We start from the raw sequence: 13,680 nt of genomic DNA, 5'->3' as shown, positions 1-13,680 counted from the left end.
CAACACACAAACAAACAAACAAACACGCAAAACAAACACTCACCAACACGACAACCAGGCCAAACACACGCGGTGTTAACCCAGGTAAAAGCACCAGGCCAACACACAACGCGACCAGCCAAGCAGACAAACAAATAAACAAAACGACAGATAAACAAAACAAACGCACGCACAAGCAACCACACAAACAAACAAACACACAGACAAAACACTCACCAAGCAGACAAACAGACAAACAGGCCAAACACACGCGGTGTTAAGCCAGGTAAACCAGGTGAAAAAAAACACCAGGCCAACACACAACGCGACCAACCAAGCAGACAAACAAACAAACACACAGACAAACACACAAACGACAGTAGTAATACAAACTAACTACAGCAGGCCGATACACGGGGAGAAAACGCAGAGATAACCTAGCGTTTTTCCCTAGGAAAACTCTCCCTAGGCCAGGCTCAGGCTCACACCTGAGCCCAGGCCCCCACCCACACACACGTTAGAGCAGGAGCTCCAGGTGAACACAACCGCACCCAACGGTGGCGGGAGAGAGAGAGAGAGAGCGTGGGGTGAGAGAGAGAGAGAGAGCGTGGGGTGAGAGAGGGAGCGTGGGGTGAGAGAGAGAGCGTGGGGTGAGAGAGGGAGCGTGGGGTGAGAGAGAGAGCGTGGGGTGAGTGAGAGAGCGTGGGGTGAGAGAGAGGGCGTGGGGTGAGAGAGAGAGCGTGGGGTGAGAGAGAGAGCGTGGGGTGAGTGAGAGAGCGTGGGGTGAGAGAGAGAGCGGGTGGGGTGAGAGAGAGAGCGTGGGGTGAGAGAGAGAGCGTGGGGTGAGAGAGAGAGCGTGGGGTGAGAGAGAGAGCGTGGGGGTGAGAGAGAGAGCGTGGGGTGAGTGAGAGAGCGTGGGGTGAGAGAGAGAGCGTGGGGTGAGAGAGAGAGCGTGGGGTGAGAGAGAGAGCGTGGGGTGAGAGAGAGAGAGAGCGTGGGGTGAGAGAGAGAGCGTGGGGTGAGAGAGAGAGCATGGGGTGAGTGAGAGAGCGTGGGGTGAGAGAGAGAGCGTGGGGTGAGAGAGAGCGTGGGGTGAGAGAGAGGGCGTGGGGTGAGAGAGAGAGCGTGGGGTGAGAGAGAGAGCGTGGGGGTGAGAGAGAGAGAGAGCGTGGGGTGAGAGAGGGAGCGTGGGGTGAGAGAGGGAGCGTGGGGTGAGAGAGAGAGCGTGGGGTGAGAGAGAGAGCGTGGGGTGAGAGAGAGAGAGAGCGTGGGGTGAGAGAGAGAGAGCGTGGGGTGAGTGAGAGAGCGTGGGGTGAGAGAGAGCGTGGGGTGAGAGAGAGAGCGTGGGGTGAGAGAGAGAGCGTGGGGTGAGAGAGAGAGCGTGGGGTGAGAGAGAGAGCGTGGGGTGAGAGAGAGAGCGTGGGGTGAGTGAGAGAGCGTGGGGTGAGAGAGAGAGCGTGGGTGAGAGAGAGCGTGGGGTGAGAGAGAGGGCGTGGGGTGAGAGAGAGAGCGTGGGGTGAGAGAGAGAGCGTGGGTGGGGTGAGAGAGAGAGCGTGGGGTGAGAGAGAAAGCGTGGGGTGAGAGAGGGAGCGTGGGGTGAGAGAGAGAGCGTGGGGTGAGAGAGAGAGCGTGGGGTGAGTGAGAGAGCGTGGGGTGAGAGAGAGCGTGGGGTGAGAGAGGGAGCGTGGGGTGAGAGAGAGAGCGTGGGGTGAGAGAGAGAGAGAGAGCGTGCGGTGAGGGCGCCCTCTGGTGTTGGTGAAGGTTGCCGACACTGCGGGAGCCCGTGGTCCCAGGTTCCACGAGGCATTCATGATTTATGATTCCTCGTGCTCACCCGGGAAAGCCTCGCCGAGTCTCAGGGCCTTGTCAGGGGAGTCTTGCCAATCATTTCGTCGTGGAGCGGGTAGGGGGTTTGTTGTTGCTGCTGCTGCTGCTGTGTGCGACGCCAAATGAGTGATTTGCAGGTAACATGTTTTCAGCACTGCGATGTTGTTTAGCCCAATTTGCAGTTACATTGTGTGGTAGAGCTATGGGAGGAAACTGGAGAACCCAGAGGAAACCCATGCAAGAACACAAACTCCTTACACTCACTCAAAGACAAAGGCTCTGGAAGCAAGTGCTGTGAGCGAGCAGCGCCTATGAAGACCCACATGGCATCACGCCCGACTGCCTTTCTCACCATTTGCTGATATTTACACATCGCACCACGAACTCATCTGAGGCTGAGTCGACCTAGGGGGAGACCCAGGAGCTGTTGGCCGTTAGCGGGGAATCGAACTCGGGTGTCCGGTGTTCATAGCGCGGCACGGCAACCACTGCGCCACCGCTCTCTTCACACTCAACGCTCAGTCACACGCAGAACAGGGGAGCGGTTGGGGGGCAGACACGGACACTCCACGCACAAAGGCGTTCGAGTCGGGGGAATCGAACCCAGGCTCTTCTTGCTGCGAGGCGCGAGACGTTAAAGCCGCGCCTACCGCAGGGGGGGGGGGGGGTCGGAATCTCCCCCAGTGAGCCCGAGATCTCCCCCAGTGAGCCCGAGATCTCCCCCAGTGAGCCCGAGATCTCCCCCAGTGAACCCGAGATCTCCCCCAGTGAGCCCTAGATCTCCCCCAGTGAGCCCGAGATCTCCCCCAGTGAGCCCGAGATCTCCCCCAGTGAGCCCGAGATCTCCCCCAGTGAGCCCGAGATCTCCCCCAGTGAGCCCGAAATCTCCCCCAGTGAGCCCGAGATCTCCCCCAGTGAGCCCGAGATCTCCCCCAGTGAGCCCGAGATCTCCCCCAGTGAGCCCGAGCAGAACGGGGAGAGGTGGGGGAAGCCGCAGTGCGCTCCGGGGCTGCTGCTCCACGCTGCTGCGCCACGCTGGGTCTGGGCCGACGGAGACGTCCCGTGGGCATCGCTCGCCCCCTCCGCCGGCGATTGTCGGGCGCCACGGTGGCGAGATGTTAATGGACTCGCCTGGTGTACAGCAAGTCGTGGGTTCGATCCCGACCCTGACGCCTGCTGCTGTAGATTCGGAGATCTCCCCCGTGGTCGTGTGGGTTTTTCTCCGGGTCCTCCGGATTTCCCCTCCACATTTAGAATCCACATCACCACGCGTCTACAGTATTTAGCTTCTGCTATAAATGTCCACGCGATACGCCACTTCGTTGGGCTATCATTTGTGGCCAGGTCGCTTCTGAAAAAAAGAGCAATAACAGCTCCGTTGGGGGCCTTACCTGGTCAAATAATCAATAAAAACGTGTTCAGCGAGTTTAGATGCGAAGTCACGTGGGGGTTCTCGAAGTCACGTGGGGTTCCCGCTCCCCCAGGTGAGGGAGCTCGACGAGAGCCAGCGGCCTCCTGCAGCACGAGGGGGCAGCGTGCCCCCCCCCACACCCCCACCACCACCACCACCAACCCACACACACCCCACCACCACCAACCCACACACCCCCCCCACACCCCCCACCACCACCAACACCACACACCCCCCCACACCCCCACCACCACCACCACCAACCCACACACCCCACCACACCCTCACCAACTCCACCCCCACCACCACCACCCCACACCACACACCCTCACCACCACCACCCCACACACCCTCACCACCTCCACCCCCCACCACCACCACCCCACACACCCTCACCACCACCACCCCACACACCCTCACCACCTCCACCCCCACCCCACACAACCCCCCACCCCCACCCCACACACCCCCCCCACACCCCTCACCACCTCCACCCCCACCATCCAACCCCCCCCCACACACCCCCCACACCCTCACCACCACCCCCCACACCTCCCCCACACCCTCACCACCTCCACCCCCACCACCACCACCCCACACACCCCCCACACACCCTCACCACCACCACCCCCCACACACCCTCACCAACTCCACCCCCCCCGCGCGGACAGCGAGACAGACGCCGAGACAGCGACGGTGCCTGGCACAGAGGTGTTTATTTACGTGTAAAGGGTTTTTTGTATACAAAGAGGAGAGGCGACCACACGTGCGTCCGTGCGGGGGGTGCAGGGGGACGGGGGGGGAGGAGGCGGCTTGTGCCGCGCAAGTGCTGTAGGGAGGGGCAGGGGGGGTGAAGGTCAAGTGATGACCCCCCCCAGACTCCGTGGTTTAGGGGCCCGGTAGGGGGAGGGAGGGCGGGGGGGGGAGGGAGGGCGGGGGGGGGGGGTCTCTGGCTGCCGGCACAAGGGGGCGCCTGACTCTGCGTGAAGACAAAAAACACAGGCTGGGGGGCAGACAGCAACATCACTCACACACATACACGCACATACACACTCACATACTCACATACACACACATACACACACACACTCAACATACACACTCATACATACACACACATACACACATACACACAACCGCCATTCATCACTAAGTAGAAGTGACGTCACCACGGCGCTTGTGCCGGCCTCCGTGCACTTTAAGGCCACGTGAAGTGTCGAACGCCCGCTGGCAGGTCACGGGACAGACCCAGGTGACACGGGTCGACTGAGATGGCTGGCCGATGCACCACCTGTGCCCCCTACTGTGCTAACCATGCTGTGTTTTAGCTGCCCGGCGCTCCGCTCGTTGTTGTGAGCACTGCTCCTGCCTCCAACTTGCCAGTAGCGTCCTTCACGAGCCTCCTCCACAGAGGCCGATCTTGACACGACTGGTACCAGTCATCGGCCAGTCCACTCAGCTCCACGTCCTCCTGTACCACATCACTCCATCTCTCCTCTAGCCCGTGCCGCGCCCATTTAGCCCCCTCTATCTGGCCGAACAAAAGCTGTTTAGGCATGCGGTGGCTGGGCATGCGGGCTACATGACCCAGCCAACGCAGCCTTGCCTGCCGCTCACCGATGGGACTTTGTCCAGATCTTTCATTGATCTGCGAGCTCCTCACACAATCCAGTCTGGTTAAACCAAAGGATGGACGGTAGACAGGTCAGCCTCAATGTTTCTTACTGGCGGAGATGTTCCATTGGAGGGGGGGGGTAGTCAAAGTTTTGCAAGCACAGAAAAGGGAGGGAATGACCGTGGCCGAAAAGACCCGGAGCTTCGTGCGGAGCGACAGACCAGGTAGCTTCCACAAAGCAATGCGCAGCTGATGAAAAGATGCCGCTTGACTGATTCGGAGTGAGACCTCTGCTGTAAAACCAGAGCGAGTCATAAGCACACTGCCCAAGTATGGAAAATTCTCCACTCTCTCCGCAATTTCCCCAACATCAATGGGGAGTTGAGGGGGTGGAGTGTTTTATGGCACAAAATACCGTACAATAACATAAACACTCACATACGCACAAAATACACACAACACGCACACACATATATACACACACACGTGCGCATATATACACACAACGCGCACGCGCATACACACAAATACACAAACAACATGCACGCGCATACACAAAACAAAGACAAAGATCTCCCGTGTAGCCTGTCAGACTGTAAGGACAAGTGCTGTTAGCGAGCACCTATGAAGGCCAAAACGGTACAAAGGGGGTGGGTGGCCAGCACCACGCCCGACCGCCTTTGTCTCCCCAGTGGCGATGTTTACACACCACTCCAGGTAGTCATTTGAGACTGAGTCAACCTAGGGGAGGCCCAGGACCGGTTCAGATAATCGTCACTGCACTGATGTTGGCCGTGAGCGGGAATCGAACCCGGGTTGCCGGGTTCATAGCGCAGCGCGCTAACCGCTACACTACTCCCCACCATACACACATACACACACACGCATATACACACAATCAACCACTATCCGTTAAGCTTCCACAGATATGGAATTCCGCACTCACTCCCAGACGCATTCAACAACCCGACACAGGCTGCCCGCCGGCTGTGGAGAACCCGCGGGGAACGACAGCGAGAGGGGGAGACACACGAGGACTCGAATGGGGCTCCAGCAGCAAAATAACTCCGGGTTCAACACCAGACCCAGGGTTCAGACACCCACCCACCCGGGCGTGGACACAAAGACGCGTCCCTGGGTTGGGATGCAGCTCAGACCCAGGCCTGACACCACCACCACCACCACCGTCGCCATCGCCATCGTCACAGCTTCTTCTTCTTCTTCGAACCTCTCTCTCCGTATTCCGTGTGAGCAAGTCGAGATGAGCAGAGCTCCCGCTGAACTCTGCCTCGTGCCCTCGGCTCACCATGGCCAGCTCCAGGAAGAGGCCGTGAGGTGGCAGGCTTTTGCTTGTGGATCCTGGTCCATCTGGAGCCAAAGTCCGGGTCGCGTGTTGTTCACTGCACCGGCAGTCTGTAGTGGGGGGGGGGGGGGGGGGTACGCTGCTGCTGCCTGTGCTGCGGCGATGAAGAAACCCCGGCGCGGAGCCAGTCCACTGGGAGCCGGACTACCCCGGTCCCCCCGGCACGGCCGGTACCGCATCGTCAGTGCATTGGTCATTCGCGTTCGCCGTGAAACGGCTCCGTCCCGCCTCTTCCCGAGAGCCTCCGAGCGGGGCGCGAGCGGGGTGAGGGGGGGGGGCTTGTCAATCCAAGAGGGGGGGGGGGCTGTGTAATTCATGGGGGAGGGGGGGGGGGTGTCGCTGGTTTCCAGTGATTATTTGTGGCTCAAATAAGCGCTCTTCATGCAAGTGGAACAACAAAAAACCCACAAAGTTGTGAAAAATGAATCGGTCCGACGGACACGAGAATACCTCTTGTACCCCACTCCGGAGGCGTCTCTCCCGTGCCCATCGTGCTCTCGTCCCCTCACGCCGGCACGCCGCCTCAGAGTGCTGGGTTAGGCCGAGCGAAGGCTCCAGCCTCTCACGCGGGTACCCAGCAAGGCCTGTGTGAGCACTCCCTCACCGCTAACCCTACCCGACAATCCTACCGCTAATCCTAACCCGAGACACTAACCCTAACCTCTAACCCTAGCCGCTAATCATAACCCTACTGCTAATCATAACCCTAGCCGCTAATCCTAACCGCTAACCCTACCGCTAATCATAACCCTAACCTAGCCATGACCACAACTTACCCCTGCCAACATCCCACGCTCCAACTCTAAACTCTAACTCCAGCCCTGGGCAAATCACAGCCCTAAGCCCAGAGCTCTAAACCCTCACCTTGAGCCCTAGGCCAAGGTGGCTAGTCCAATGTTAGTCTGCTCAGCGAGAGGGTGATGGACTCATCCCGTGCGAGCCAAGGGGGGGCAGCACGGGGTCCGGTCAGAGACCGGCGCCGGCCTCCTCCACTCGGCTCCGGCGGCCACAGCTCCACACGCCGATGGACGCCAACGCTCGCCACGGGTGGACGTATCGACCTCGGCGGTGGACGTGGCCCCCACCCCCCTAGCGATGGACGCCGCGTGGTGACCTCTTATCTGGCGGCCGCGTCAGCTGCGACGGCGCTGTCACCGCCGCCGCCGCACGTATCGATCGCCGTGGGAGCCTCCCGCTCTTTCCCCCTCCTCTTGCCCCCCCCCCCGCCCGCTCACAACGACTCGGCAGAATCTTGCCATCGGCGTGCGCGTCCGTCGGGAGGCGGCGCGTCCGGGGAGCGCGCGGAGACAAATAAATAATCGCTCCCCGTGGCGAGAGGGCTTCCCCCTCCGCCGCCCGTCGACCCCCGCGCCCCTCCTCCCCGCCACCGTCGATCGGGCGCCCCGGGGCCCCGGCGGAACGGCTTGGCGCGGTCGGCGCCGCCGGCGCGGGCCCTCACTTGACGGCGTGGTGCTCGGCGGCGTGAGAGGCGCAGTAGAACTTCTTGTGAGCGATGAAGTTGGACAAGCTACTGAACTGGATGTCGCACAGGCGGCAGTACTTGCCGCCGCCGCCGTTCGCCAGCGCCGGCGGCTCGGCCGCCGCCTTGCCCGGCGCGTGCGGGGGGGCCGAGCGCCGGCGCCGGCGAGCCGCCCCGCCCGGCCGGGGCTGGGCGCGGGCTGGGCGCGAGCGGTCCGGGCGAGGCGGCGGCGCCGGCGATCGCGGGCCCCTCCGCGGCGCCGTCCGCGTCGTCTCCCGCGGCCCCGTCCGCGCCGCGTCCCGGCGGCGTGGGCGACCGCGAGCCGCGGGCCTCGGGCGGCGGCCCCGGCGTGGCGGCCCCGTGGTGCCGGCGCCGGTGCTCCTCCATGCCGTCGCCCGAGCCGCAGGCGTAGGCGCAGTACGGGCACAGCGCCGGCTTCGTCTCGGCGAGCGGCGCGAGGCCCGGGAAGCGAGCCAGGTCCGTCGGGACCCTCCGGGCACAGCAGGCAACCGTGCGCTCCTCCTCCTCCTCCCGACGCCGCCGCCGGCGTTCCCCGCGGCGCGGTTCTGCCGGCCGGAGCGGCGACGACCGAGTTCAGAGCGAACGGTAGGACCGGCACGCCGGGGCCCAATGGGGACGCGCCGTTGCCGGTCAGCAGCGCGGCCGCCAGCGGCGGCGGTCCGCCGGGCGTGGCGGCGGCCGCCGGCTGCCGGGCGGTGGTGGCGGAACAGTAGTAGCGCTTGTGCGCCAGGTAGTTCTCGAGGCGGCTGAACGTGATCTGGCACGACGCGCACTTATGGTAGTCGCTGAGCCGGGCGGGCGTCTCCGGCGAGCGTTGCGGAGCCGCGGGCTGCTCCGCCGGCGCCGCCGTCTTTCTGCTCAGGTCCATGGGGGCGTCGGCGTCCTGCGGCGGAGGCGGCGATGGGTACGGGGATCGGCGGGCGACGCCGGCGCTCCCCGCCGCCCCGTGGGCGCCGACCCCCGGGGCGGCGGCGGAGGCGGTGGACCGCGGGGGGCTGCAGGACGAGGAGGCGGTGGAGGCTGCCGGCGACGTGGAGGACGAGCAGGAGGACGGAGTCCGCTCCTCTCGGCGCCGCTTAGCCGCGTCCTCGCCGGGCGGGCTGGCCGGGTCCGCGAGCCTCCTGCCGCCCGGCGCCGCCTCGGGGTGCGCGGCGCCGCACACCCCGCCGCCTCTTGCGCGTTCGCTGCTGCTGCTGCTGCTGGTTCTGCGAGACGGCCACGACCGTCGCCGCCGCTGGCGCCACGGCGGCCGCGGCTGCGGCGGCGGCGGAGGCGGCCCGTCCGCCGTGGGCCTGCCGCTTGGGCGGGGGGTCGTGCCGCGTGGCGCAGTAGTAGCGCTTGTGCACGGCGTAGTTCTCGCGCCGGCTGAACGTGATGTTGCAGGCGTCGCACGTCGTCCGCGCGGGGTCATCGGCGGCCGTGTCCGCCCCGGAGGGGGGCGACCCCTCGGGGCCCCTCCCCTCGTCCCCCGATGCCCGCGCCGGCTCCTCCGCCCGCTCCGCCTTGATCGCCTTCGCCGGGGCGGGGGCGACGCCGCCTCCGTCCGCGACCGCCGGCGCCGACTGCCGGGCGGGCACCGTCGGGCTGGGGGAGCCGCTCTTGTCGGCGGGGGAGCAGTGCGCCGGCTTGCCGGCTTGCCGGCCCGGCCTGTCCCTCGCCGTGCCGTTCCCCACGGGCTGCTGCTGGCGCTGCTGCCTGTAGGCGCAGTAGAGCTGCTTGTGCACCATGAAGTTGTCGAGGCTGCTGAAGCTGATGTTGCACTCGACGCACGTCACGCCCCCGCCGGCCCCGCGGGCCGCGAAGAAGGGGCCGCCAGCGGCGGCGGCGGCGATGGCGCCCGGATGGGTCTGCGCCGGGAAAGCGACGGACGCCTGCCGCTGCAGGCGGTGGTGCGCCAACTCCGAAATGCGCGCCAGCATCTCCGAGGCCTGCGCGTCCGTGGTCTGTAGGTGCGGCATGAAGAAGTAGTGAGGCGGGAAGACGGAGGCCAGGGCGACGCCGCCGCTCGGCCCCCTTGGCCTGCTGCTGCACCGGCGACGCCACCGGCTGCGGACTCAGCGGCTCCAGCTTCACGGTGGGGATGGCTGACGGGGACGAGCGGGACGGCGCTCGCGGCACAATCGTCCTCCGCGTCGCTGCCTTTAGGCGTCGCCCCCCGCCTCCCTCTTCACCACGCGGATGGCGCCGGTCGCTGTATCGGCTCCGCCGCCGCCCGTTTGAGCGTCCCAGGCGCGCCGGTTCACGTCGTCCGCGAGCCGACTTTCCTCCGCGCCCTCCTCCTCTTCCTCGTCGCCGCGCCTTCGCTTAAACCCGCGACCCCGCTTCGTCTCCCGCGAACCCGGCGCCGCCCTCGTGGCCGGCGCCGTCTCTGTTGCCTTCGCCTCGTCCCCCTCCGCTGGTGCCCGCCGCCCGCCGGTCCACGCCCGGCGTTCCCCGCCGAGCCTCGTCGTCGCCGCCGCCGCGCATCGTCCCGCGGTCTGGCACCGCGCAGCCGGGGGTCGCGAGGAGGCCGACCCCGGGGTCGCCGGGGTCGCCGAGGTCGCCGGCCCCCGCATGGGGGTCAGGCCGGCCCGGATCGCCCGTGGCCGGCGGCGTGGCCGGAGGGCGCGGCTGAGGCCGGAAGCCGGCGCTCGGCGACGCGGGACGAGGGGAGGGGCCCTTGATCTTCCATTCCGCTTCCACCGCCCCTGCGGGGGGGAAAACAGCGCGGCGGGGGGGGGGGGGTTCAGTACCGGCCATCGCACTCCTGCCCGCTGGGGGGGCGTGGAAATGACCTCACTCTCGACCACCGCGCTCCATTATTGCTGCCAAGCGCCGTGTTCTCCAGAGAGTGAGATGCACATCAAATCTACGCGCCTGGTATCAGTTCTACACGGATCTGGGGTCCCAACGCGCAGATACCAGATTATAAGCCGCAACCTCCCCCCCCGGCCAGGCTTTTGCCGGGTAGGGCAACGTGCGTCTTAGACTCCGGAGAACTCGGTGGAGACGTCGCTAATGAACCCCCGGCCGTTATTCATTTCCTTGGTTGGGAAATCCGCAACATCAGACCACGCCAGCGGAATCTACCCGTTCGTAGGCCTGTGCCAATGTACCCCACCTAAAGCCGCGCGGGGATGGCTGCCACTTGGGGTCCCCTAGGCCAGACCGCAGCAGGGCAAGCGGTTGGGGTGGGATGCGACGTGCGGCGCTTTGAGAACCGCGGCCTCCCACGTGGCGCAATTCCCCACCCCTGCCCGATTACACGACGCGCTTCGCAAACCACACGCTCGCCGGCCGATGGACACGACAACCGCAACCGACTGCCGTGGAAAACAAACACAAGTAGACACGACGCCACGAGATAAACAGTCCCGTCTCCTCGCTCGGCCCGCGCGTGTCCTGGTTTACGGGGAACCAAATTTCCCGCTGGGGACGTCGTGGCGGGGACGGGAGAAATCCACGCAGGCGTGCGGGGAGGAGCGGAGAGGTGGGATTCCGCAAACGAGTGGGACGAGTGTGGCGGGGGAGGACCGGAAAAAAGCAACTCGGAGGCCGGCGAGAGAACGTGGCGGGCGAGCGTGCCGCGATTGGGCTGGGCGGGGGCAGGAGGGTAGCCTCCACGAGTCTGATGACCAAGTGGAAGAGCAGATGGTGAGAGACCGTTCGGGTATATATCTATGGGTCTCTGTGTGAGTCTATGAGTCTCTGTGTGAGTCTATGGGTCTCTGTGTGAGTCTATGGGTCTCTGTGTGAGTCTATGGGTCTCTGTGTGAGTCTATGGGTCTCTGTATGTGAGTCTATGGGTCTCTGTGTGTAAGTCTATGGGTCTCTGTGTGCGAGTCTATGGGTCTCTGTGTGCGAGTCTATGGGTCTCTGTGTGTGAGTCTATGGGTCTCTGTGTGTGAGTCTATGGGTCTCTGTGTGTGAGTCTATGGGTCTCTGTGTGCGAGTCTACGCTGCTCACCTGCGCCGGGGTCGGAGTCCCTGTGTTGGCCGGGGCCCACGGAGGGCGGCGTCCCCGGGGGGCAGCTCCCAGTGGCCGGGGTGACCCGGGCAGGGGCGGCCGGGGATGTGGCGGTAGGCGGGGTCGCGGGCGGGGTCGCGAGCGGGGTCACGGGCGGGGTCACGGGCGGGGTCACGGGCGGGGTCGCGGGCGGGGTCGCGGGCGGGGTCGCGGCCGGCGGCGAGCGGCCGGGAGAGCAGAGGGGGCTGCACGCAGGGGAAGGCGCGTGCGTCCCCACGTGCGTGCCCCACGTGCGTGCCCACGTGCGAAGCTGCTGGCGAGCGAGCGGGGGAGGGCTCCGCCTTGCGTGTGGCGGCGGGCACAGACGCGTGCGTGGGCGAGCGGCTGGGCGCGTGTGTGGGCGTGTGCGTGGGCGTGTGAGCGGGCGCGTGAGCGGGCACGTGCGTGGGCGGGTGCGTAGGCGTGTGCACGGGCGTGTGAGCGGGCGCGCCCGCGTGCACGGGCGTGGGCGTGTGCGCGGGGCACGTGTGTGGGCGTGTGCGTGGGCGTGTGAGCGGGCGCGTGAGCGGGCGCGCCCGCGTGCACGGGCGTGGGCGTGTGCGCGGGCACGTGCGTGGGCGGGTGCGTAGGCGTGTGCACGGGCGTGTGAGCGGGCGCGCCCGCGTGCACGGGCGTGGGCGTGTGCGCGGGCACGTGCGTGGGCGTGTGAGCGGGCGTGTGCACGGTCGTGGGCGTGTGCGTGGGCGCGCCCGCGTGGGTTCCCCCGTGCGTGGGCGACGTGGGGGGACTGCCCCCGTCGGAGGCCGCTCTGCCTCCTCCCGTCTTGTTGCGCCCGGCGCAGTAGTAGGTGAGGTGCGCCTGCAGGTTGCGCTCGTTGCGGTACCAGATCCCGCAGAACTTGCACGGGAAGAGGTCTTCTGCAGAGCCACAAACCACACACAGCAGTGTCACCACCACCACCACCACAAACCACACACAGCAGTGTCACCACCAAAACCACCACGAACCCAGCCAATCGCAGCCCTGCACTCCCAGTTTCTGTGTGCGGTGTAATTTTTGCAAATTTTAACCATCGCACACGATGGCCTAATCTGGTTGAACGTCCTCACGAAAATCTGAAATGCTTGCTTGCGAAGCAGATGGCGCGCAGGGCACTTCTGTTTTAGAGCGAACCGACGTCGTGGCGGAGACGCGAGAAGCCACGCAGGCGTGCGGGAGAGAGCCGAGAGGTGGGATTCCGCAAACGTGTGGGACGAGCGTGCCGGAGATGCGATTGGACAGGGCAGGGGGAGGAGTGGCGGTTGCCGAGATGGGCTTCAGAGCGGTCTCCACGAGTCTGACGGCCAAGTGGAGGAGACTGTCCAGGCAGGAGTGGCCGTGGACGGCGGGCGGCGAAATGCGCCGCCGCTCGTGCCGCCCCGACCTCGGTCGGTGCGCGGAGCTCCGTTCTCCGCCGTGCACAAGGGCCGCTGCCCGAAACGTTGGCCAATTACTCGCTCTGTTGGCTTGTCGGGAGGCGGTGCGAGTGCCGACCGCGGTGGATTTGTTGACGACTCGGCTTTGCGGGTGGCCCCTTCCCGTGACCTCTCGTATCCACTCACTCGGAGGCGACGTGGGAAGGTTCACAGAACGGGGTGAAGAGGCACAAGTGACTCCTATTGGGGGTTGTTTCACAGCCAATGGCCGACCAGGCTGAGACCATCAACTCGCTACGCGGTGTCATGACGGGCAGCCGAAATGCGGATTCACGCCCAGGCAATCGGCGGTGCTGGCTCGGCGTTTCCGACACGGCCACTATGAATCCCACATTTCCCGGCCGCACTTAAAAATGTTTTAATAGGTGCTAGACACGCGGGTGGGTGGATGAGCGAAGGAGTGGGTGAGCGAGGTGGGTAGGTTAGTGAGTGGGTGAGTGAGTGAGTGGGTGAGTTAGTGGGTGGTTGAGCTACTGGGTGGGTGAGCTAGTAGGTGGGCGGGTGGGTGGGTGGGCGAGTGATTGGGTTAATAGTTGAGTGAGTGAGTGGCCGAACGAGTGAGC

General features: G+C 65.0%; 1 protein-coding gene across 1 annotated transcript in view; it reads right to left on the bottom strand.

The window, feature by feature from the left end:
* Positions 1–7,558: 7,558 nt before the first annotated feature.
* The window catches only part of LOC144732228 (uncharacterized), a 68,342-nt gene continuing 62,220 nt past the window's right edge, over positions 7,559–13,680 (bottom strand). Inside the window, 7 exon segments of the mRNA XM_078613627.1 lie at positions 7,559–7,764; positions 7,767–8,947; positions 8,949–9,742; positions 10,035–10,383; positions 10,964–10,998; positions 11,643–11,887; positions 12,168–12,559. Of these exon segments, the coding sequence (XP_078469753.1) occupies positions 7,651–7,764; positions 7,767–8,947; positions 8,949–9,742; positions 10,035–10,383; positions 10,964–10,998; positions 11,643–11,887; positions 12,168–12,559 (3,110 nt within the window). The 3' untranslated portion in view covers positions 7,559–7,650.

This window comes from Lampetra planeri, chromosome 42 (assembly GCF_965212315.1).
Source record: "Lampetra planeri chromosome 42, kcLamPlan1.2.h2, whole genome shotgun sequence".
NCBI lineage: Eukaryota > Metazoa > Chordata > Hyperoartia > Petromyzontiformes > Petromyzontidae > Lampetra > Lampetra planeri.
This window is presented reverse-complemented; position numbering and strand designations above follow the sequence as displayed.